Consider the following 25,519-nt stretch of genomic DNA (forward strand, 5'->3'; position numbering starts at 1 on the left):
AATCGGGGTTTTTTTCGTTTTGAAATGGAAGATAATTTCGACAACATACTGGTGGCAGCCTCTTTGTCAGCCCAGGCTCGTTCCAGGTCTTCCTCTAGTTTCTGGACCTGCTCCGTCCTGGAGGCTTGGAGTTCCTCCAGAGCGGCCGTCGCCTCCTGTAGGTCAGACTGGCTCTGAGACAGAGCCGCCCTGGTGTTTGCCAGAGCTCTGCTCGTTTCTGCCAGGGAGGCCTGGGTGTTGACCAGTTCTGTCTGCGTGGCATTGAGACGGTTCTGAATCTCTGACAGAGACCTTTGGCTGGTTGTTTCAGCCTCCGTCTCCCACTGTGCTGTCAACGCCTGACAAAAAAATATTCTTATTAGCTTTTAAATAAAGTGACAATGAGTGAAGCAGTGACTTGCAAAGATAATCGCCGTTTATTATCTTAGTGCATCTTGTTTTGCGACCAACAAAGTAGCAAATAATCATGAAATGCAAAGAAAGCGATACATAGTTTTCAAAGTCTAAAATATGTACAGCTTTTTTTTTTATTATTATTATTTAACCAAGTTAGTCGCATGGAGATCAGAGCAGCATAGTAACAATGAAAACAAACACACATTAAAATATGCTCACAGAACCCAGATGATATCTATGCTGCCAAGATACCATATTTTTAAAAGTCCTTCAATGTTGCAAGGGTTTGAAGTGAAAGTTTAGATTGCAACTTGTTCCAGGCATGAAGTGCTGCAAGCCAAAAAAAGTCTTCTTACTCAGTTCATACTTTAGGGATGACAGATTACAGAATTTCCATAGAACCGAGATTGTAACTTCCATGTTTCCTTGTAAGGCGACAAGATATACAAGGAGTTGAAACTAGAAAGGTTTTATGATAAACACATACCGAGGACTGACTGAGCAGTCATATAAAGATGTCCAGATAATTTTAGAATAAAATACACAATGATGTTACAGTTGGTAATAAATCGACGCCCCATGGCATACACTATTTAGCATGCAAAGACAGTGGAGCAAAGCCTTCCTATACAATAAATCTCCATGGTTCACAAGAGCCAGAAAAGTTGCCTCCAACTATTCCAAATCTATTTTACACAAAAGAAAAAGTGGGGCTTATTTTTATTGTACAATCCGAAAAGAATTATGTTATTTTCGGATCTACAGACTGAACACGGCCCTTAAAAGCTGTGGCTACAAATGATCATTCATTAAAAATCTTAGACACCAACTATTGGTTTTTCACTTCAGATTTTTCTCATTCAGTGTAGATGACCAACTGCGTTTTCAATCAATAAACCTCCTACGAGGTCCAACATGGAACCAATTACATTCAGAACTCACCCCAACAAGAGGTTAATGAAGTCCAACTGTGTAAATTAGTTTTGTCTTGCGAGCAGAATGGCATGTTTGGCAGACCGCTAACTGTACACGTCACTCTTAGCTTAGAGTGGTGGTGGCAGAATCAAGAAGTGGGTGTGCTTTTCTTCAGCAGGAAAAGGAAAGTAAGTCAGCGTTGATGGGAAGATGAATAGAACTAAAAAAACAACAACATGTAAATACTGGAAAAGGCTCTTAGGAGCAGCACAAGATTGATTGTTGGGCCAAACCCACACACCAATTGATCATCACAAGGAAAACTTAAAAAACTTGAGCTCCTTTTAATCCGTCTAATTTTCTCTAGATGAAAAGCTGGTAGAGACAAAACCCTAAACTCCTTCAGTTAAAGATGGTTTGGTACACTTATAACACTTTGAAAACCCTACATCATTTCCATTTTACAACTTTGTGTAATTTTTTGTTGATCTGTCACATAAAAACCTGAGGAAATAAAAAGATCAAGTATAAAACAATATCAGAAAGACGAAAACAAGCTCGACCTGTATTTCTTTAGTTTGTTTCTCTTCCGTTGCAGCTCTCTCCCGAGCAAAACGAGCCTCAAAACGCTGCTTCAACTCGTCTAAACATTCACAAATACAAAGGGGAAAAAATGTATGTAAAAAGAAAAAAATAAATGACAGAGCAAACATTTTCCAAACATGTGAGCAGAGAGCTGCTCCAGTTTGCTTGTACTCACCGATCTCTTGCTGGTGTAGCTCATGCAGCCGGTCTTGCTGCTGCCGATTCTGCCGTTTGACCGAATCCAGGTCCGACTGATGCTGGGCCTGAAGAAGAGCACTTTCCTGGGCGAACTTCTCCCTCATAGAGGCCTGGAGCTCCTCGACAGCACATTCTTGCTCTTGCTGCACGTTCGCTTGTGATGTCGCCGGCTGAGAGGCGCGAGCCGTGGTCAGGCTCAGACGTAAAGCTTCGAGTTCCATGCTCCTCTGGGTCTAAACACATATTGCTCATTGGAGACTTTGTGTGTTTTTACTAGCACAAACTCTATAGTGTCAGGCTATGTTTAAACATTCATATTAAACTAAAATTTATATTTTTATTATACATACAAAAGAATGTCACAAAAGTTTGTTGGGTTTTTTTTCCCCTGAAGTTGTGGATTTTAAAACGCACCTGCACCTGATGCATCTCGGCCTGGTGGGCAGCTTCCATGCTCTCCCTCAGCTCCAGGGTCACCTCTGTCCTCAGCTGTTCCAGCTCCTCGTTGTGTTTGGCCTTCAGTTCTGACATCATCCTCTCGTGCTCCCGTTCCGTTACCTGAGGGAAAATCAGAATAAGGAATAAGCAAGCTACAAACAAAAAGGGGAAGGTTGTATTTATTTTTTTTATCTGCCAGAGCGACTCATACCTCTTTGATGAGGCCGATCTGTTGCTTCTGCTCTTCCTCCATAACGACCCGCTGCTTCAGCAGCTCCGTCTCCAGGCGATCGTTCAACTCAGAAATCTAGATATTTATTTAGGAGGAAATACTGAAACGTCTATAATCGTAATCTGAAGACCCCATTTATGAAGTTTGCGAATCCCACCTCTTGCTGATGTTTCTCTACCAAGATTCTTATTTCCTGCTTGTGAGAAGCTCTGAGTTTTTCTGACACTTCCTCCATGGCCTGCGCCTGCTTCTCAACGACAGCCTTCACCTCCTCTTCCTTCTCTTTCAGTTTTTCCTCCAGTAAACGAGTTGCATCGATCAGCTTCTCCTTCTCCTGTCTCTCCTCCTCCCATTTTTCCTTTTCTTCAGCCAACTGTTAGATAATGTTATTTGTCACATAAATAAAGCAAAAAGAGCAAATCAAATGGGAAAAATATGTCAAGTTTATGCTACGTGCATCTCACCTCGAGATCCTTGGCTTTCATAATGTTCTCAAACTGCTCGAGTTCCTCCTCCAGGACCTGCTCCATCTTTTTTATCTGTTCGTCCATCTGCTGTTCCTTCCTCTTCTCCTCCTCCCGCTGTGTCGCGGACAGAGCCTGCGCCTCCTCCAAACAGGCCAGGTTTTCTCTCAGACTGTGAATCTGAGACTCCAGCTCGTTTTTCGCTCTTTCAGCCGAGTCTAGACCATCCTGGCTCTTCTGCAGTTCCTGCTGCAGTCTGCCAACTTCGTCTTGGAGCTTTAGAAACTGCGAGCGGGTCGCTTCGAGCTCCTTTGAGACGGCATCGAGCTCGGCTGCCTTCTGACCGAAGAGAGTCGTCGTCGTTTTCTGCTCCGTCTTTGTCTCCTCTAGTTCTGATTTCAGCTGGTCACAGTAAGCCTTGCGATAGGTAGCGAACAAAAAGAAAAACAAAAATCACTCAATGTGCAATTTGCACTCATTTGAAATCATAAGCATATTCACATTCCCAGTGAACTGTGACCTCTTCGTCGGGTGACATACCTGTAATGTCTGGATCTGGAGCTCGTCGCTCTGCTTTGAAACATCCGTGGAAGAATCTGGACTCGGCTTCGTCGCCTGCAGCTCCTCCTGATTTTGAGGAGCCAAGAGAGAAACCTCTTCCTCCGTTTCCTCATTTAGTTGTCCTGAAAATCCGTCGACGTTTTCCGACGAAGAGACAGAAAACCTAATCAGGGATGTTTCTGCGGTTCCTCCAGCTTCTCGTCCCGTCGATGTTGCCACGGTTTCGTTTCCCCTTCCTTCCATTAAGGCTCCGTCTCTGTAGTCAGAGGTTTCCTGCTCATCAGTCCTCGAGTTCATCTCTTCCTCGGCCAGCCTCCGTCTCTCCCTCTCTTCCTCAAGTTCACAAAGAGCTTGCTGCAGTTCCTCCGTCACCTGGGCCCACCTGAGCAAAAAAAATGGCTCAAGTCGTAAATTCAAAACATAAAATTATCAAAAACGGCTGCAATTAAATAAAAATAAATTAGGTGACAGAGAAACTCAAACAAGCACATAATTTTTAAATGGGAGAAAGATTTATTTTTTTCTAAAAAAATAAAAATAAAATCTAATTCAAATCGGAAAAGTGCGGTGTGCCAACCTGCTTACTGTTTAACGCTGGAGAAGAAAAACGAAACCCGTCTGAACATACAGTCAGATCTACAAAGAAATTATTTTAATCAAATGTCTTGACCAGCCCTGGATCAAACCATCTTTAATGGCCCAGTCAGACCCAGTTTAATCTAAATTTGTGTTCAGGTTCCCTTCAGCTGATCTGAAGTAGCTATGGCTACTCTGCAAAAGAGAACAAAGGTTTTAGTCTAAACTTATAAAACTGATTGACGAAGGCTGAACCCAATGCCACCTTTCAGCTTTTTATTTATAAATCAAAAAATATTTCATGCATCATTTCATTTTCACTTCTCAACCATGCTCTACTGTGCTTTGGCTTGACCAATTCACACCATATTAAACATTTGAAAGCCACAGCACATGTTTGTCCATAAAAATTACAAACATGTGGTCTATTATTTTCCTTTACCTGCTCCGCGCCTCCTCCAGTTCCTCTGCGCTCTTGAGGACTTCCTCCCGCAACACGCCCAAGTCGCGCTCCTTCTGAGCCAGCTCCTCGCGCAGCTGGCTCAGCAACTGTTTTTCCAACTCGGTCTTCTCAAACTGCTGGTCGGACAGTTGACTCAAACCCATTTCACCGGAGCCGTGAAGCCACCGAGAGAAGAACTGTCCACTGGAATCGCCAGCCTCTGAGACGGTGTACTGCGTGCTGCTGATGTTCTGATTGGTCTTGTTTTCTTCGCAGACACGGTATGAAATCGACAACAGCGGCTGGTCACCGAAAACGTCGCTGTTGAGCTCGAAACTGCACAGAGAGGCAGAAAGGGGAAACGTTAGCGCCATCCAGCGTGCAAACCATGGAAAAAAAAAAAAGAAAAAAAAAAAAAAAGACATTTCAATCCAAAAGCTTCTGTTACCTGCAGTCTGCAGTCACATCCAGTTGACTGGGTTGTTCAAAACCTTCATTTACCGCTGAATATTGCGAATGTGCTGGCGGAACCGAGGACAGGTACCGCTCCATCAGAATATCTCCTTGTGCCGATGCGTCCAGATCCTCGCCATCAGCTCCACTTTCCAGGTGGGCTTCCTCTACCGTAACCTCCTCAGCAGTGATGGCAGCTTTGGCGTGGTTCTCCCGGTTCTTAACAGCTTTCAGTCCTTCCACCTCTTTCTCCCTCTGCCGAAGTTGTCTTTCGCTCTTATCCAGCAGCTGCCTGACGTGCTCGACCTCCTCTTTGAGCGTTTGCGTCTCATCCTCCAGTCTCCGCTTTTCTTCCTCAAGGCTCCGGAGACGGCAAGCGGAGCTGGCAGAATCCAAATCGGATCTCCTCTCGGAATCTTCATTCTGAAGCCTCCGCCTCAGCTCCGACACTTCTCTGTTCAGCTCTTCCTTCTCCTCTTTGTACTGCTGCATGACAAGGCACTGGTTTTGGAGTTTTTGCAGTTGGGCCTCGCTTTCTTTTCGCTCCTCTTCCCTCTCCTCCTCCAGCAACGAAAGCACGCGTCGGTTTCTCTCCATCTCCTTTTCTAGTTCGGCACTTATACGTTGGCTGTTTTTCCTTTCTTCTTCCAGCTCAGACATCAGCTTGTGTAAAACCGTATCAATCTCAGCGTCGCTGTCACCACTGAGGCCTTCTGGGCTCTGCTGGGAGCCATGGCCTGCATTTCCTGACCCCTCTACTGTTGCCTTTTTATGCCTGATGTTTGAAGAGAGGCCATGGTGATGCTCCGCAACACCAAAGGCTTCGGCCCCCGGGTGACCTTTAATCCGCTGGAACTCTATGTTGGTCTGTACGAAATGAAACAATCAATACGGAGCTTTGAACTGCAAAAAAAAAATAAATAAATAAAATAAATAGCTCAGTCCTAAAATGCTTCCACTCACCTGCTGGAGCCGTTTCTGCAGAGCCTGGATCTGTCCAGCGAGACACTGAGCCTGCAGCTGCATCTCATCTCTACTCGACAGGGCTTCTTGCAGCTTGTGGCTGAGCTTGGCAATTATTTCATTCCGCTTCTCGACAGCCTGCTGCAGAAGCTGCAGATGCGGAGATTTAGGCACGATTGAAACAAATGTTTTCATTCTTTCAAAATAAATTTGACCATCTGGGCTTTAGAAACCATGAAACTGAATGGAATATGTCAATATGGTTACTTCTACAGTTAGAAAATATTAATCAGTCTTTGAAGAGGTTTAAAATATATATATTTTTTGATCATTATGACTGGAGGCAATAATATTGTTGAGTGGTCCAGTTAGACAACTAAACTAATAATTTCATTAACTAGTCATACTGCCATAGACACATGAATGATGTCAATAGAAAATGCGTCCAATAGAATTTTTTATAATTTCACTGGAGTCCAATCCAGAACCGCACAGCATTCTGGGGGATGTAGGCAGAGGAAAGGCTTTTGTTGCTCAGCTCATCAGGGCCAACTGAGCAAGGTTGGAGGCATCAATTAGCTCACCCACTCATTGGTTACCTAGCAACAACCTGTTGAGTACATGTGTAACAGCAGTTTCAGGGTTCACCACCGTGCCTCATAACTGTGTAAAAATAAAACACTGTGGACTGAAGGGAAAAAAAAAAAAAAAAGAAAACAAGAACTGGAGAGGAATCTGGATAGAAAAGGGAAGGAGGAATCTCATCGGTTTATTCACTGGAAAAAACAAAAAACAAATCGATAATTATTGATCGACTGATCTGAAACGCTCATATCGTGATGCGTTTTTCAGCCACATTATCCAGCCAGCGACGGCTGCATAATAAGCTGTCAAAAACAAACTTCATTGTCGAATTAAAACGTTTGATCTTAATCTGCCAGGGGACGTGGAGTGCTGCATAAATCTATAAAATCAAATAGGATTTATTTATAAGAACGAATTGCAAAGGAGGAGAACGGGGCCGGGACATGCAAATGTTTATCAGTAGTTTGTCTCTCCATTTCCACAGCTACAGTATTCAGAACTGGAAAATAATTCCAAACTGCAGGAATCCTGAACGTCTAACCGTCTGTACTGAATACCTTGAGCTGCTCTTTCCCGGTGAGTGCAGCTAGCTCCTCTTCCGTCAGGTCCTCCACAGGAGAGAGGCTTCGCTCCGGAGTGGAGGACTCATCCTCTTGTTGGTCATTCTGCTGGGTTTCTGATTTCTCAGAGTTTGAGCCGCCAGACTGAAAAACAAACAAACAAACAAAAAAATAATAAATTTCAACGAAACATTCAGAACAAATCCTGTATTAAATGTACACTTCATGTAAACTGAACAAAAATGAGAGACGACAAGTAGGAGAAAAAAAAAAAAAAAAAAGCAAATGATGCTTCAGTTAATCCTGGTCAGGTTGCTATGACAACAGGCCTTACAGGCAACATGATGGTTAGTGACCCAGTTCTCTAAAGTATATGTGTACATGAATAACATGTTAAAGAACAGAAACTGGATAAACGTGTGATACTAGAAAGGACATATTAAAAAAAAATAGATATGTACATTCGCACACAGTTTCCAGAGAAGAACTTTACCCAACTTTACCTCTGAGCTGGTCTTGCCTTCGAGCGTCGCAGCGTCAACCGGCGGCGGAGGGGGTTCTACCCGATGGTCTTGCGTCTGGCCGTCATTCTTCGAGTCAGCCTGGCCCTTCCCCTTCTGCGTCTTTTTCGCCGCCCCCGCACTGTTGCTTTTCGCCCGCTTCTTTCGGAAACTAGCAAGCTGTGCAGGAAGGACAGTGACAGGTAGACGGACACATAGGTCAGGATCACGGAGCACCACCAAACCACCAGCATGGTGAAACTCAGGAGTCAAATATGGAGAGGGGTGGGGGGAAATCTCCAGTCCAGATTTGAACCAAATTAGAGCAGTGGGTTTTTGCGCACAAAGTGTATGAAGAGTTGAGTAGGAATTGTTGACAGAAAGCGACAGCAACCCATTGTGAGAAACTGCTAGTGAAGCGAGAAGAAATCCCAAAGTCGCACCCAAAATAGGGAACAGCGGAACCTGACGAGGCAGCCAAGTTCAAAATAACGTGAGCTCGCTAAAAATTCTCCGATCTCCAGAGAACTGGACCCTCCCATGAGATGAGCAGAATTTAATGACTCAGAATAACCTCAGCAGACCCGAAACAGAGGACCAGAAAGAAAGAAACTGTACTGAGCGATTTTCCTCAAGCAGAACTTTTAAAAAACATCTTCAAATCTTCTGAGTCTATAACTCCATAATGGAAGGCACAATTCCAGATCAAGCCATGTAAAATATGAACTCCTGGATCCTTTCAGTTGCAGATTCTCTTCCCTTCCTCTTCTTATTTGCCGCCTCTCTTTCATGGCCCATCCCTTCCTTCAGCAGCTCAGATCAGACCCCAGCAGCAGCCCTCTTAGATAGAAAGCTTGTCAGAGCTGTCCATCCGTGCCGAAAACTGTGCAATCTACATATTTTCCTGCAGAAGGGTCAGAGGTCCCACTCCTTCCATAGCGGGTCAGCCGTTTTCCGGTCCTGGTCTAGATTGTATTTCCTGCTGGCTGCTCGACAGCCTGCAGAGCCCACCATCCTAGATCATGATCCGGAGCACGGGGATCCGCAAACTCTTGGAAAGATGATGGCACACGTCTAGACCAAGGATGGAGGGTGGAGACTGGGAGAAGCATTCACACGGAGAGGAGGAGACAAAGCTCCATGTGTGGCAAGCAGCAGCGGAGTGCGCGTGCTCAATTCAATCCGAGATTACGCGCTCCCTGGAGACCTACTTGTTGCTCTGTGCAATGAGTCACATGCATGATGCATGACTGCACAGCATGTGCATGCGTGTCAGGGTTTCTGCTCATGTTAAAAATCATATTGTGGTTTCGCTTTCTACTCCCAGATTGCAGGAGGCAGCGTCCAATCTGGGATTGTTTCTTCAGCTTCATTATTCTTTATGTCTACCCTAATACTAGCAACCTGGTCTGAGGCTCTTAATTAATCACTAGCCCGCCCACCGTCCATCCTTAGTGGTATTCAGTGCTTCCGCCTGCCACACAACATCAAATCTGAGAAAAAAACATCAGCCAGATGAGTTGTGTTTAGCCCAAGGCCACTTCTGCACTGCCGAGAGTCTGACTAAGCAGCTAGCCTACTGTAAAGAAAATAGGGTGTGGAAAAGGTTTTCAACGATACGAATGCTAAAACACACCGTGCAACTGGCTTAAAGGAAGTCCATTCTCTCCACCAGGGCCTTACTGGTGTTCAATCTTTGCGCACACACACATACACACACGGAGCGCTTCCATTGTGGCAACATGAGAAAAATCAGAGCAACTGACAGCAAAGCATTACCATAGCAACATCTCCTGTGTGAAACGCAAGCAAAACAAAGAATCTGTAATCCTTTAGACCCACTGCCCCATCTGATGGTCTTAGATAAGCATTGCAGTGTACGTTCAAATGCATACTGAAGTGTTATTTTAGACTGACTCTCTGAGTAATCTCTATATCTTATTAGTGTATGTTTTTAATGAGCAGTGGTGAAAGTGAAAGTATTTATATGTTGCAGAAGAGTGATAAGTGTCAAAACGGGAAGGCCCGTCACAATAAGCGTTTGTGTGACCAATGTATTCATTGCTATAAGAGGATAATACATCTGCAGTCCAAAAAAATATTTTTCTACAAGGTGACCTAATTAATTAAGGTAATTTATATTTATTATATAACAGATGTAGGCAGGTTACCAATGGCATCACTCCGTTAGTAAAGTAACTATGTTAAAATGACAGCAAGCTACAAGGAATAGTAATCCATATATAATTCTATAGTAAACAAATTTTTAAAATTAAGGCTTTTGGTAATAAATCAATCACAGAAAACCTGCTTTTAAAGTAAAACTTTTTTATTAGCAAAACAATAATCGGTACTAAAAGTCACCAATTATATTAGGTAAAGCAACTGTACTGGTAAAAATAATTAAATCATACTTTTGAACATACATATAAGATCCATTAGTTACATCTGCTTGTCGTCATTCCAAAGCAACAGACCATTTAGCAAAATAAGTCAGGAAACTACTGATAAATGTTGCTATTGTTCAAACAAAGACCAGCTAAATTTAGGAGTAGCTTTGAAGCAAGTGTGCTTATTGTGCACGTACCCTTCTCCCCCAAATGAATAATTGTTGCTTTTCTTCCTTAAAAGCAAATAAGTCATGTTCAACATTTTTATCTTAAATTTTTGTGATGGATTGTTATTTTACCAGGCCTTCCTTAAATAGTAATTTAACAGAATTACAGTGACAGGCCGCCACCCAAGAAAAATAATATACAGAAAACAGTAAAAGCAATACACCAGCAATCATCATTCCCAACACGAAGTAAAAAGTCTCAGCTAGTCACTGCTTTCCATACTTACCGACTGGCTTCGAGGCATGTTGGATGAATTCTGTTATAAGAAATATCAACAGTTTATTGAAGTTGTTTGGGAGGTTTTTGCTTCATAATAAAAGTAGTGCTGCATTTTAAACTAATCATCTGCAATGTGGCCCAATTGCATAATACATTAATTAGCTAGACCAAATCAGTGACCCAATTAAATGCACTTTTTTCCCCCCGCGATGTAGCTTGTAGTTTTCAGTGCAAACCATTCATGACCATTGGCCCATAACTAATATGTAAAAACAGATGGTTGATGCTGCTGAAGACATAGTAGCTACAAATGATTCATTAACCAGTGACCAACATTGCAGATCTTTCCTGGTAACAATAATCATTCAATTACCGTGAGAGGATGTCTCTTGCATCAAGAAAATTGACAACCAAAGAGGGGAAATGACGAACTGGACAAAATATCAAACTGCAGTATAAAAGGTTTACAGTGTTGCTTATGCTAAGGGATGTTTGGTCAATTGGATGGACATTCGCTCCTTTCTGACCCCAGAACCAATTAAGTTTTGTTTGTTAGAAAAGCTCAGAAAGAGCAGAAGGGACACTGTAATAATTTAACCAAAAGAGAAAGGAAAAAGGTATACTGGTTATTTTTCCATTTTTCTGAAACAAAACAAAATGTAATACATCAGTGATATATTATTTGTCACTAAAAAGCTATCAGTACCCCTATATTTATTGTTTATGTTTGTCTGAAATGCTGGTTCTGCAAAATCCATTCTGTTTTAGGATGGTGGGTTTTCTGTGTTCAACAAGGCTGAACAAGATAACTGAGGTGATCAAACTCTTAAGCAACACCTTGAGACTCCCCAAATGGAGACACTGCGTCTTCCAAAAAGAGGCTGTTTGCATCTGTATCAAGCCATTTCACAGTTAAATTAGGAACAGGAAGTGCAAACATTTTGTGTAGTAATTTTCTATGAACCTGCTGACCCAGGCTTTCTATGTGAGAAAAAGATTATCTGAGATAGACAAGTAAATATAACTTTGATCACCTTAAGCAAAAGAAAGAGTCAATCCTCTATCCACCCAGGCCCAATGTTTTTTCTATTAAAACTGTCATCAATTAATATAATCCTGCATCAGTCAATTCTGATGCGCATAACAGATGAGTTATGCTCTCATCTGTTATGATGAGAGCATAACAACAATAAAAAGCCCCGTTTATTGATAATTTATCTCTAAATGGTTGGTCTTTGGTAATTTAATAATTTAAGAGGCGTGTCCTTAATAGCAAAAAAGGGCGGGGGGTGGGGGGAACTACATGTAGTTAGCTGAAACAAGCTGTTTTTGTGGATTATGTAGTTAGAAGCATGAGCCATTAAGCGGTTATAAGGTTTCTGAAAGTAATAAGGTGGATCACATTTTTATCGGACCTAAGTTTCCAAAGATCCGTCATAGCAACAAAGTATCTGTATGTCCATGAATTTAATAATGTAGTTTGAGAGATCGCCCGCCTCTGCGGGCGCCTCTGAGGAACGTTTGAACTCAGTTCCTCAGTTCAAACGTAGCAATGAATTATTAACACTTTAAGCCTTTAACCAATTTAAATCCGTACGCTTGTTTTTACAGCAATGTACAAGCAGGTTGGGTTTACTAGCGGAAAGCTAATTAATGTAAATGCCAACTCATAAATACAGAAATCAAACTGAACGGCTAAGGCCAGTATTTTACCAATCAGGACTTACAAACTACGAGAGAAGCTAAGCAATTTTAGGAGTGGGCGCAATTAGCTGTGACCAGATGCAAAGCTATGACAAAAGAGTTTGCTAACAGATAGCATCAAACGTTAGCAACAAACCTTGGCTCTCCCAACTTCTAACTTCTTTTGCCGTTCAGCTTCATCCATAGCTTGGTAATACAGTAATTAACAGTCTAGGACATTCGTCCTAGTGCCGGAATGGAAAGCCACTATATTTCTTTAATCCGATATGACCCTTTGGCTTAATAAAAATGTTGAAGTCTAATACGTCTAACTGTCAATAGACAACATTCAGTATGGCCGCCAAGTCGGTTGAACTCCGCCCTTAACCAGTTTTCTTCCACCAACGGTCCAATCAAATTGTGATATTTTTTTAACAAATGAACTTTGCCTCTGAAGCCCCACCTATCTTATACGTCACTCAAAACAAGAATACAACTGACCAATCACATTGGTGTTTATAGCCACCGATGTTTAATTGACGGGTCTTGTAGCCATTCAATAAGGCCTATGAATCTACCTCTTCTGTATTGCAGGTTTGAATATGCGAACACGTTACTCTATGTAAGGGTTTAATTGCTTAATTCCCAAAGTCTCATTAGGTTCTTTAACATTTCTTTAACAGTTCATTACCTGTACATATTTAGCAGAAAGAGTCAAATCTTACTTGAGTGCCACTTTATATAAAAAATGCTATATTTTAGGGCTGGTTGGATAATTTTTGATCTGACTGATTATATCGATTACATTACTCTCTGAAAACAGCTGTTCTGCATCGACAGACAGGCAATGTTTGAACATTTTTTTGTCTTCGATTCTTGTTGGTTTTCCTTATTGCAACTAGAAGGCGCTCCAGTGGCGTGTGACGTAATGCAATTAGTATGCGTTGTACGCTGGTGTCATTCCTAAATGCGAGTAAAGTCGGAAAGCATCCCAATGAAATAAATAACGAGTAAACAGATCAAGTGTGTTTAAAAAAGACTGAATCACTTAAGTTTGGGTCAATTGCAACTCGCATGTCGTATCCACTCTTACTCTTTCACAATGACACAGGCGTAACAACATAAGTGAGAAGAGGCTATTAATTACGTAAATGAAGTTAATTAAACTTACGCTAATCTAAACTAGCTTAAATGTATGCCAATTAAAACTAAAAATTACGATCGCCCGAACAGGGACTTGAACCCTGGACCCTCAGATTAAAAGTCTGATGCTCTACCGACTGAGCTATCCGGGCTCTGAAGAAAATGTGAGGCGTAGACACCAAAAACCCTTTTACCCCACAATGCAATTGTGTAAGTGTATTACGAGCTCTGAGTGATCGGCTATGAACAAATATTTCAGAAGATACGCAGAGTAATTGCCATGTCTTTAATAGATTAATTTACAACTGTACAAAATATTATACAGCATCTATAAAACAGAAATCAGCTACTATTCCTTTAATTAGCCTGCATCTATAGATGCTTATTATTATAACATTGTTCTTTTTTAACCCCTCAACTGTCATGACACCACTGATTTGTAAGCATTTTGAGGGTGAAAATTAAGGAGTTTTAAACACCAGAGCTCATTGTTAGGCACATACTTAATTCAAAGCAGCCACTCATCATGGCACATCAATTTAACACATAAAATAACTTAAAATATACAAACATAGCATATAAAACAATCAAAACATGTACATTTCCTAAGAAATTATGAAAGTGCAATTCCTCATTTCCCATATTTTCCAAGTGATAAGGAGACAGAACAGCCATGCTGTGAATAGTAGAGATTTGCTGCAGGGGGAGTGATCTTGTTTAAACTCTTCTCATGCAGTTGCATTTGGGGCTACTTTAGACAAAAAAGAAAATTCAACACAAAACCTGCAGTCCTAAGAAATGTCTAAATATAAGATTCAGTTTTTTACTGTGGACTAACCATATAATTATCTAAAATGTGCATATGTTCACACAGATGGCTGCTGCTCTGTTTAAATAATCATCTGAATAAGAATCAATCTGTTCAAACTGAACCATATTTATGAAAAAGTCCTAAACAATTTTTGAAAAATTAAATTGGTAAAAATACACATGTAGAGAGAATTCAAAATATGGTTGAATATGGTCAGTTAACTTACCTTAGTTTTTTGCAAAAAGGTCAAATGTAAGTCAAAATACAGAGAACATGGTATAAATAATGAACATCTTCCTGTTATTTAGTACAAGAACATATATAGACATTACAGTTTTATCTTAAAAAAAAATAAAATAAAAACCATAGAACTTGTTTTGCTGGAATCATCAAAAGTACATTCTGTACTTTTGGTACTGATTTAGAGAATCATTCTTTCAGATTTATAAAAGAGTGAGCAATTAAGAACCAAGTTTGGATTAATATTGGATGCTTCCTACAGTCCCAAGTCTTTACATTTTTTTTCCCTACATTGCAATAACACAATGAATTTTATTTGTAATCCTATGACATCATAAAAATGCTTAGTGTAGTCTGCCGTTGACTTGCTATAGCTTGATCCTGCAGTCACTCCTGTGATGAATGCAGTTTCATGCCACCTGCTACAGAAGTCAAAATGTTATAACATCCAGCCGTATTTATTAGTACAAAGCATCCAGTCGATTTCACTTCCAAAGAGTTTAAAGGGGTTGTGATAAACCCTGCTGTACATTTTCAAGACAAGGTACAGGTATGCAGAAGGATGAGGATGAGTGTTCAGTTAACTGTAATGGTATTTCTTCATATGGCTTATGTAACCTAAAACAAAACAAACAGAGGACACATATATATTAGAAATACAAACACGCAGGCAAAATAACTGCTACGTTCTGCCAACCAAAGAGCATTTACTTTGTGTATGTGAGGAGGCAGCTCATCCTCTGAAGTTTCCTCTTGCACAGGCTCATGATGTCTCGATGATGCTTTACCGTCCTCTGCCCAGCCACCCATTGGCACGTGGGCCGTCCTCACAACCTTTCCAGCAGTACCAAAATGGTCTTGAAAGTAAAGGTAAAGAGAAGGCAGTTGAGAAGAAACACTAAATGAGAACTATTTTTATAGAATCTGCCAAGTTGCCAGCTAAACCTTCATCACCCGACCCACTGCTCTTGTGCTAGAAAAATCAAAATCCTTTCATTCCAGTGACACAATTGACAATTAGAGTAAACTTAGAGCAATGACATTAAAAAAATAAAATATTTTTGAAGGAACAGTGGATAGTGACAGACCTGCGGCGGGCCCACTGTGACGCCTCTGACTGCTGCTCTGTGCCTTTTCCCCATCCTGGCCCACGTTGGTGCCGCCGGTGGCTGAAGCAGAACTGACACCGGGACTCGGAAGCGTGGCAGGGAAGGTTTGCGACCGTGGGAAATTTCGGGAGCGAGTGTTTGGCTCGCTCCTCACTTCATCGGGGATGCTGTCGCTGCTTTCGTCGCTCTCCTGTCTGTGCCACGTGTGACGCGACAGATCACCACGGGACTGCTGCTTGTGAAGCTTAATGGAAAACAAAACAAGACTCGAGCTGATATCGATTGAAATAGTCATTAAATGGATTGATAATACGTCTTAGCATAGGCAAGAATACAGATTTACCTCATGTATGTAAAGTGCATGAATGCTCATTTCAGTCGAGGCATACTCTGACAGGACTAAACTAGTGAGCTGGCCCTCCCATGCGCTGCTGCCTGAGCTCACAGTTCGGGCATCAGTTCTTAACAAGAGAGAGAGTAAAAAAGGGGATAAAATAAGAAAAACAAGGCAATAAAAAGTTGAACAACAGAAAGGAAGATAGTTAAGTACCTTGCAAAGTATTCAAACTACTTGATAGGGCTTAAAGATTTTACAAATGCATCATAGTGATAGTTAGCTGGAATCATAGTGATAGAATATGCCCACATGTGACACATTACTGTGCCCAAGATGCTAAATAAAACCTACAAAGGTTCACACTTTGTTCCATTACAACCTTAAACTGCAGTTCATTTTCAGGGGATTTTATGTGGTAGACCAACACAAGGTACTGCCTAAATTTTCAAACTAAAATTTAACTGATACAAATCAGAATTTAGTCAAAACCACCTTTCAAAGCACTGACTATTTGCCAATTGCAAAATACTTAAATCTGTTTGAATGTATTGTCATGGTGCCGTTTGTTCTTTAACAAGCCTTTGAAGTCCTCAGGGAGCAGATGTTTTTTGTTTATTTTTAATTGAGATTAAATTACATACTAGTGGACTATTTACTACTAAAATGTGACTTCTGAAAGGAGCTGTGTCCAATAAATTTTACTTTGGGGTATCAGAGTCAACTGTGCAGAATACAAAAGCACACTAAACTTCTTAGCCTTCTTTTTTCTAAAATAAATTAAAACTCTGTATTATTTTGCTTCCAGATTACATTTATTCTCCACTTTGTCTTGGTCTTCCACATAACATGCTATTCATATACATTGGAGTTTGTGGCTGTAACGTGAAAAAGGGTGAAGGGGCGTGAATAGTTTTGCAAGGCTCTGTAGATATCAGCATTTCTGGCTGATTTAAACATTGTATTTACTTACCCAGAGCCAGTCATGGCTCTGCCAGTAAAGCCACTCACTCTATGAGCAGCACTCAAGCTGCCTCTAAGGTGAAGGCTGTTGCTGATTGGCGAGAGAGAGCGCAGGGCCGTTGCTCCGCCGGGCATTCCAGTAACTGCATTGTTTGCTAAAGAGCTGTCGCAGGCGAAATGAACAGAGCCCAGGGTGGAGGGGCCTGCCAAGATGTTTGCAACAAGACTTCTTGGCTACAAGTGAGGGGGAAAAAAAGAGCAAAAGATTAAATGAATAATTAACTGCGGAGAGTTCAGACATCACCGCAGAGATATCGCTTTGTTTATGACCCTACTTCAGACTCTGACAAGGAGAGCGGATGCGTTTCAGAGGAGGCCCCTGCAGCCTCCCTGTGGACTCGCTCTTTCAGCTGGCTGATGAAGTGTGTCGTCTCTCTAGGAGGCTGCCAGTGTGGGTTGGTGATGGCGAAGTGCATCAGCGATAACTCCGTCTTCCCATCCTCCGCCTGCTGGTAGATGGATGCCTCGGTCTTTCCCTCCGACATCCACTGCGGAGCAGAAATCAAACACCGATCAATGGGCTGCTGCACGACTCGGACGTAACCACTTCTAACGCCTGTCGGGATGAGCCTCACCGCTGGGTGTCCGTGCTGCCTGATGTCCATCTGGGCAAACGAGCAGGTGTCCCCCACCCCGATCACCTCCACCGTGAAATTCCTAAAGAAATCAATGATCTCCAGAGACTTCCTCCTCAGGCAGAAGATGAGAATGATGGGAGTCACCACTGGACTTAGGAGCTCCTCAAGAATAAACACCTGCAGGTGAGGAAAAATGTTGATGGACTAAAACCCAAAGCTTCCTTGGGAAGGTGTAACCTGCATTGTACTGTTGGATCAGTGAGTTCAGACACTTGACATCTAATCCTGGATATTGTTTTTCCCACTTACAGCTTTGTACTGGAAGAGCTGGGAGAACTGGTCTCGGGTCTCATATCTGTGGGCGTTGCCCTGCCAATGGTCAGGCATGTAGTGGATGTGAGCCAGGATGACCCGCAGCAGCTGTTCAGGACAAAACACCATGTGCTTATCAGGAATAAATGACCTGAAGTGAGAGAAACAGGTTGAAGAAAATTACTGTTACATACACACTGGGCATGAATTATAAAGCAAATAATTAGTGAAGTTTAACCACGAACAAGTTATGCCTGATAAGTGAAATAAGAGTAAAAACTAAACTCTTACATAAAATATACTTGGGTGTCTATGACTGTAGGTACAAAAGTTTTGTTTTTTTCTATTAGGACCCCAAATTCACCCAGACACTTAAGATGGCTACACAGTGGCGCAGTTGGTAGAGCTGTTGCCTTGGAGCAAGAAGGTTCTGGGTTCGATTCCCGGCCCCAGTCTTTCTGCATGGAGTTTGCATGCATGGGTTTTCTCTGGGAACTCTGGTTTCCTCCCACAGTCTAAAAACATGACTGTTAGGTTAATTGGTCTGTCTAAATTGCCCCAAGGTGTGAGTGTGTGTATGCATGGTTGTGTAGCCCTGCGACAGACTGGCGACCTGTCCAGGGTGACCCCGCCTCTCGCCCGGAACGTTAGCTGGAGATGGGCACCAGCAACCCTCCTGACCCCACTAAGGGACAAGGGTGTAAGAAAAATGGATGGATGGACTTAAGATCTGTATGCTGGTATGAAAGATTTTTCACATTTGGCCACATCACAAACTCCAAATATGCCGTTTTTACTTAATTCTATTCTACATTCATTTGTTGTTGAAGAAAATCCATTCGAACAGAAAAGGTGTTTCACAATCATGACGGTGAGTTCAGGGTGCAGTGCGGTGTTACTCTTCGGTCACAAGCACTAATTTGTGGACTGCACAAATAATATTCTTCCGGTGGGCAGATTCGCCCATATAAGCTTGTGAACCTCTGCAGCTCCTCCAGAGTTACCAAAAGCCTCTTGGCTGCTTCTCTCATTTTCTTATCACCTTGGATTTAGCTATTGCTCATACAGTCCATTGAGGTCTGTAGTTCCAAAAAGAAAAACAAAAATCTGAACACTTTTGCAAAACAATGTCCATGCCAGAAGAATTGCCAACAACAAAAGTAAAAACAGGTGTTGTGGCTCGTTTTACTTATTCTTACCTACAAACTGTTATGCAGACTCCAAGCAGCGTGACAGACGAGAGAACATGTTCCACTGCGAGAACATCCTCGTCGTAGATGGTCAGAGCAATGAGAACGGCCAGAAGGGAGCCGGCGAAAAATGCCACGTTCTTGGCAACGACTGTCAGCAGGGGAGAAAGGAAGCAGTTCATGTACTTGGACGCAGCCTGGATATAAAGATAACAAAGGAGGGAGAACAGGAAGAGAAGAAAAGAGAACAGGATTAATTATTAACTTCACTCCACACACCCTTTTGTTTATTCTAAAGCATTGGTTCTCACTCCAGCTCCCCAGGGCACGCTGTCCTGCATGCTTTAATTGTTTCCAAGCTGCTGCACAACCGACTTAAATTAACAGGCGATTATCAGGATTCTACAGAACTCGGAGGAATGCTGAAGACGTAACAGCGTCACTTGAATTGGGTGCGCTGGAGCAGAAACACATTTCTGAAATATGAGGGTGCATTCACACCGGCCCTGTTCAGTCCACTTCTATCAAACTCCAGTTCGTTTGTCCAGAGAAGCACCTGTTCGTTTGAGGACGTATGAATGCGCAACTCTGATCAGTCTAAAAACCCAAGTCTTGGTTCGATTAAAGTGCACTGTGACGTGGTTTGAAAGAGGACAGGGATTGAGAGCAACCGCTTTAAAGAAAATTGAATTCAGATTGCTTTTGGGATGTTTGTGAGGCGAGGCGGTGTCCTGACCTTGTAGCCTTTACTGAGGCGGGACATGAGCTCGTGGTCCAGCTCGTTGAAGTGACGCAGGTAACATCGACCGTAAAGAGACCAGCATCTCGCCCCCAGGGATCCAGGCTCCCGCTTGATTATCTTCATACAACAAACAAATAACTCTTATGATTAAAAACAAACTAAACGTCGTGAGAGTTTGCTAAAGTGGATGTTTTAGCTTTGTACCTCAGTGTAACTAAAGAAGGCGTACAGAATCTGCCACACCAGGATGACTGGACACAGAAGCAGATTTGCAATCCCAATCCACAGGATACGAGATGCCAGCCTATCTGCAAGCTCCAGCCTGTTGCCTCCTCTCTTATACTCTTGCTTCAGACTCCACTCATTCTCAAATAGGGAGCCTAACAAAAAAAATAAAATAAAAAAATGAAAGTAACAACATAAAAGCTCCAATTGAAATTCAAAACCTTGTAACCATGTCCTTATGCTGGTAAATTCAGATGCATAAATGCAAAATGAATGTTTGGATTAAGACTTCACGCACCTGGTCCCCAAAAGAAGATTAGCTCAAAGTTGTATTTGAGACCCCGGGTGTAGAAAACGCTGTCTCCCAGTACAGGAAGTCGAAATCGCACGGGAAGGAGGGATTTATTCACCATAGCAACCTGGAGAAGTAAAGGAAGACATGTTTCGGATGAACTCACAGCTTTCTGCGGTGTTCGAAAACAAACGCTTTCTAAATTAACGAGTGACAAATGTACACACCATGTAGTTTTTGAAGCGGAGGATTCGGTGGTAAATGTCGAGCTCCGTCAGCTCTTTCTTATGAATGCAGATCTGGTGCTCCTTCTGGATCTCGATGATCCTGGCCTGAACTTCCTGCCACGTTGCGTAGGGGAGCTCAGACTGAAGCGCAAAAGGACGATAAATGTCACGGGTCAGGCTTTAATGTGCGTAGCCGTTATAAACGTCGCTGGGTGTATTTGAAGTCAACGTGGCAAACCTTAGCAGGACTAACATCACTAAGAAGCGACAAACAGGAAATACAAACCGCCTGCCTCACCATGCTCATCTTCAGCGCATTGATGTAGAAAGATCTGATCTCCCAGTAGCAGCAAACGTTGTAGAGGAATTTGACCAAACGATGTAACCAGAACACCCCGGAGATGATCAGAACAAAGATCACAAACGCGTTGTCTCGGATACTGAGAGAGAGAGAGGAAGAGGTCCACTTTTATTATTAGAAGACAAAAAAGAAGTGCCTATATTTACATGTAGAAAATGATTTATAACTCTTACATTTTTCCACATTATGTCACATTACAATGAGAAACTTCAAAGTGTTTTATTGGGATTTCTTTACATCCCAGCGCCAACACTTTGTACAACCATGTTTGGATGCAAGTAGAAGTCCAAGGTCTTTGATTGGCCCACTTTTCGGATGATTATTAGTTCAATATTTCTGAAATCCGTTTATGTTTTTGGTTATAATGTGGCAAAATGTGGAGAGGTTCCAAGCTGTCTAAATGCTTTGGCAAAATACCCTAAACATACTAGTGTAATTCAGACGTGGTACTCACTGGGCATTGCAGACATCCATTGGGAGGATTGCATCTGGTAAGGTGACTTTAGATGAATCTGTATGATTTACGAACTTGTTGGCAAAGAGGACGTCGTAATCCACACAGTTAGCCAGAAAAACTGTGAAACCAACCACAAATAGCAGCTGTCTGCAGAGAGAGAGGCAACAAAGATGTGGACATGAAGAAATAATATCTGAGACACATTAAACACTACTAGTAAGACTTGGTTTAATGGATCGGATACGTACACCAGCTCAAAGATCTCTCCCAATAGCATGCAGGTGAATCCATTCTTCTGGTGCAGATTATAGACGTGAAGAAGATTAAGGACTAATTTCATCAGAAGTTGCATCTCATGCATGGACATTCATATTCTCAACATGTTTTCAAAAACCAAAAGGATATTCTTTGAAAAAACAAGTCCAGGTTTTCGATGTGGTGCCACTGAGCTGGAAGAGAAGAATTTCAAACTAATTAAAAAAAAAAAAAAAAAAAAGTTCTGCAACATGAAAAACAGCTTTTTGTGTATTATAAGTTCAATTAATAATTTTTTATTTTTTGAGGAGGGGGGGGTGACTTATCTCCTACATTTGCTTCCCTCAGGCACGTGCATCAGCAGGTTCTCCTCGCCAGGAGGCGAGTCGCTGTAGGACGCCTCCAGGCGCTGATACTCGGTCTCAAAGTGCGCCATGGCGGTAGGGCTAGTTCGGTCTCACAAAGCAACCTCTGCTACAGCCTGGAGACATGGAGGAAAGCCAAAGATGGTGCAGATAGGAAGAAAAGTGTCAAATAAAATGGAAGAGGTTTACATCTTCCATTAAAAAACAAGCAAGACATTTGTTTTGGAGACAGCAACTTGAGGGCTAAAGTATTTTTCTCAAAGCAGCAGAAAGGATTAATTTTGAAAATATTTCTGACCACAAAATGAAGATGTAGAAAGTCTAGGTGTGGAAGCTAAGTCAGCCACAGCTTTTAACTCTACAGCTGGTGAAATGTAAGCCTGTTGGCTCTACCTAGTAAGAACTATTATATTGTGTTATACATTTTTGTTTTAAAATATTTGCCACTATCCTTTGAAATTCTGTTTTATTGACTTGCAATTGTTAGTTAATGGAAAGTGGTTTCATTTTATCTTAGGAACAACACTGAAGCGAAATGAAAACCAAATCAAATGCCAAGTGGAGCATTTGACAGTAACACTGATAGGATCCCACAGAGATCCAGATTTGAATAGTCTTAATTTAAACAGCATTTTAACACATGTTGTGATGTAAAGAGGGGGTCGGTTATGTTCTGTAAGGAAGTTTGCAATGCAGGTATAACGACATCCTGTAACAGGAAATGGCAAGAAAACACTGAGCAGGGCAAATCTCTCATACATTCAAGGGAGGTAAGAAAAATATTTACAAAAACAGACTTACATCCATTCCTGCCAAGTGTGGTTCATCCTGCTCAGGAGGCTAGTCAACATTCCCAGCTACAGTAAAAAAGAAAAAGAAAGAGCGAAGCTTAAATTAGAAACATAGACATAAGTGAAGAAGAGTCCTTTTTATCCCCTAAAATTGGCTATTTCTGGTTAAAATGACAACAGGAGACTGGCGGAAATAAAGACTGACTATCTATAGCAATAAGCAAAGCAGCTATGAGCTAAATTAACTTGAAATGTTACAAAAACCTCATAGCAGGCAATGCTATGTATATATGAGAAACAACAACACTCGGAGGTACCGTTGCACTGAGTGTTGTCGTGTTTGACAGCACAGGCCTGCCTCCCTTACCAAAAATATATCCCCTCTTGGTTCTCGCAACATGAAGTCCAAATCCTGGGCCTCGCCTGTCCTCTGAGTCAGTCTAAATGTGTAATTCCGGGAGATTTTTATCCGATGACTCCTTGTTATTTTCGTTTTCGCTCCCCTCACAGTAGAAGTCAGGCACAAGCCAGTTTCATTTTCGAAACACCTAGCAGTGTGACGTCTGTCACAGCTAACAGGCAGAACATTGTCCAATCAGAAAAGGGTACCTCTGACGCAACACCTACAGTGGCCAATAGAAATTCTACAAAGGCGGGTCCTGTGTGGTTCCTCGCCCTTTGCGCTGATTTATATTATTTTTAAATGAGTATTTAGCGCCACCACATGTTTGTTAGGCAGTACTAAAATATTTTCAGACTAATTGTAATGAAGAACGCTGATGTTGAAATTACAAGTCTAATTTAATAAAATATGTAATCTCTTAATTAATTTGTTTTGTCTGCCGTTCTTCTGTGAAATATTAGAACACCGGTTCCTCACGTAAACCCCTCAGAAACATATAAAGAATAAGAAATATTCTTTACATGATTTTTCCCCCAGATTAAAACATTAAATTTTAAATAGAAATACATTTTTCTAAATTTTTATTCAAATATGGATGAGTGGAAATATAGATTTTCCTTTTATGTTTAAAATATTAAAACATGAACCATGTTATTACTGTTTTCTGCTTTCATCTTATGACGTGACTGTAATAGAAGCAGTTTTTTTCTGAATGTCTCAGACATGTTTTTTGTTTGTTTGTTTGTTTTTCACGTTTGGACATGAATAAATATATATTTTAAAAATATCAATTATGGGCCCTGAAATGAAATGAGGTAAAGTTAAGTTAAATTGTACCTGTTATATTTACCTCTAAGGTTTCATAATCATATTTTTATGAAAGTAAACATTGGGTTTTGTCCTGCATATTTAAATCGATGTAGAGTTAATGAGGCCCCGGAGCTGAATCCCAGCACAAAAACTATGTTTTTACAAAGCCAGACTCACTGTCTCTCTTGATGCATATTCATGTAATGACTGTTAAGCCTTAGGAGTGACAGCTGGTCTTCGTTCAATATATCACTGCTGCACTGTTAACAACAATGACTGAAAGTGTTTGAACCTTTGAGAATTAAAACCTGAGGAGTTCATTGATCAGCCTCCCTGCACAATCATTGAATGACAAGTGTTGATCTTTACAAATACATCAGCACTTTTTTTCTCATACAAATTCAATATCATGTTCTATTTTCTTTTTCTTCAAGGAAATAATAATAAAAAAGAGGGGGCTGAGGTGTCTTGAGTCAGGTGGTAGCTTGTGTAATCCTGTTAAATACTGATCTTGGGAATTTAATCCATTCTGATGAGGATTAGGTTTTAATCAAGCAAATCCAGTGTTTAGTTTGTTGCTATGACTTCCAATAAAAACTAAACAGTAATTGCAAAGTAATACACCTTGTAAGTTGTAATACATTAATTATTCTGACTATCCTTTTTTTTTTTTTTTTTTTGCTCACAAGAGATGAGTAATTTTAAGCTCATATCTCTGGGTGTGTGTGTATAAGCATGTGTGCGCTGCAGGAGTCTATAGCTGGCTGATTAAATTACCTTCCTGCCTATTGGGAATTATGGGGGTTGCTCTGCAACTTGATTTGGTCCAATGACTGTCATGCTGCTATAAAAGCTGAGGGTCGGGTAGAAAAGGGGAGGGGTGCAGAAGGGCGGGGGCAGGGTGTGGCATGTATAGGGGGTGCTTCATAGATTAGGGAATCGGGATGAGATCATCTTTCCAAAGCAGTTTAATTAGATTACATTCTTTCCTGCATGTGACAAAATCTCAGTGCAGTTCATGTTGCACCATTAAATGAAGTTGAATCATTGCTTGTTTTCATTTGAATGCTGGTACCTCTTAATACCTGTAATACATTGATGTAGGTATGTAAACAATCCAAAATTTGCAACTGAGGGACAAATGTAAATATGCCTTTTTAGTAGCATATTTCCTTGTAGAGGTGAACATTTTAATTATTAAAAGTGTTTAATTATTTACATATTTGCATCAAAATAGTAAAATAAGACATCCCACATGGTTGCCTAAACCTTGGATCTTTGGATCCTGTTGGTGCCCTGCACCCTCTGCAACATTTTAAAAAATCTTATAAAAGAGAAATCTAGTGTTTAATTGTGCAGCTTTCAATTTAAAGATACTAATAACAGTTTAAAAGCAGGTCATCAAGGGTTAATCATAGACCCCTCATCACCACACAATGCTATTTGTTCTGTTAAAACTTTGA

General features: G+C 41.3%; 2 protein-coding genes and 1 non-coding gene across 5 annotated transcripts in view; all 3 read right to left on the reverse strand.

The window, feature by feature from the left end:
- pcnt (pericentrin) overlaps positions 1-12,766 on the reverse strand; it is a 37,968-nt gene extending 25,202 nt beyond the window's left edge. For 2 of the 3 annotated variants that reach the window (XM_014999753.2, XM_014999752.2), the window contains exons 1-15: positions 12,546-12,766; positions 10,713-10,742; positions 7,872-8,048; positions 7,366-7,512; positions 6,224-6,373; positions 5,256-6,127; positions 4,808-5,143; positions 3,769-4,171; positions 3,229-3,645; positions 2,922-3,137; positions 2,744-2,839; positions 2,509-2,652; positions 2,072-2,327; positions 1,875-1,954; positions 50-338 (exon numbers count right to left, since the gene is read on the reverse strand). In XM_014999753.2, coding sequence (XP_014855239.2) covers positions 50-338; positions 1,875-1,954; positions 2,072-2,327; positions 2,509-2,652; positions 2,744-2,839; positions 2,922-3,137; positions 3,229-3,645; positions 3,769-4,171; positions 4,808-5,143; positions 5,256-6,127; positions 6,224-6,373; positions 7,366-7,512; positions 7,872-8,048; positions 10,713-10,742; positions 12,546-12,593 — 3,661 coding nt within the window. In that variant the 5' untranslated portion in view covers positions 12,594-12,766. The remainder of the gene's footprint in view (positions 1-49; positions 339-1,874; positions 1,955-2,071; positions 2,328-2,508; positions 2,653-2,743; positions 2,840-2,921; positions 3,138-3,228; positions 3,646-3,768; positions 4,172-4,807; positions 5,144-5,255; positions 6,128-6,223; positions 6,374-7,365; positions 7,513-7,871; positions 8,049-10,712; positions 10,743-12,545) is intronic. The other variant, XM_014999754.2, reaches the window with a different exon arrangement.
- An 844-nt stretch (positions 12,767-13,610) lies between these two features.
- Positions 13,611-13,683, reverse strand: trnak-uuu (transfer RNA lysine (anticodon UUU)). The gene has a single exon. It is a non-coding gene; the product is annotated as a tRNA-Lys (tRNA).
- A 120-nt stretch (positions 13,684-13,803) lies between these two features.
- On the reverse strand, positions 13,804-23,393 carry atg9a (ATG9 autophagy related 9 homolog A (S. cerevisiae)). Its single transcript, XM_014999751.2, has 20 exons — positions 23,211-23,393; positions 22,854-22,909; positions 22,021-22,168; positions 21,838-21,881; positions 21,681-21,745; positions 21,430-21,579; positions 20,913-21,054; positions 20,615-20,755; positions 20,394-20,514; positions 20,075-20,250; positions 19,865-19,987; positions 19,138-19,325; positions 17,936-18,089; positions 17,624-17,803; positions 17,324-17,536; positions 16,999-17,222; positions 16,035-16,152; positions 15,671-15,935; positions 15,294-15,439; positions 13,804-15,200 (listed from the first exon to the last, which is right to left on the reverse strand). The coding sequence occupies exons 3-20, from the start codon at positions 22,121-22,123 to the stop codon at positions 15,192-15,194; spliced, it is 2,562 nt and encodes an 853-aa protein (XP_014855237.2). The 5' UTR covers positions 22,124-22,168; positions 22,854-22,909; positions 23,211-23,393; the 3' UTR covers positions 13,804-15,191.
- Between the last annotated feature and the right edge of the window lie 2,126 nt (positions 23,394-25,519).

Source organism: Poecilia mexicana, unplaced genomic scaffold (assembly GCF_051168715.1).
Source record: "Poecilia mexicana isolate PSO_F unplaced genomic scaffold, ASM5116871v1 scaffold_22, whole genome shotgun sequence".
Lineage (NCBI taxonomy): Eukaryota > Metazoa > Chordata > Actinopteri > Cyprinodontiformes > Poeciliidae > Poecilia > Poecilia mexicana.

Bases quoted from the DNA above. Each gene is read 5' to 3' on its own strand.
- atg9a (XM_014999751.2), bottom strand. From the start codon at position 22,123: ATGGCGCACTTTGAGACCGAGTATCAGCGCCTGGAGGCGTCCTACAGC. The intron at 17,537-17,623 runs GTGAGGCTCATC...TCTGCTCCGCAG, and splicing joins GGCAGCACGGACACCCAGCG to TGGATGTCGGAGGGAAAGAC. The intron at 15,936-16,034 runs GTAAATCTGTAT...TTTTCCATTAAG, and splicing joins ATGCACTTTACATACATGAG to CTTCACAAGCAGCAGTCCCG.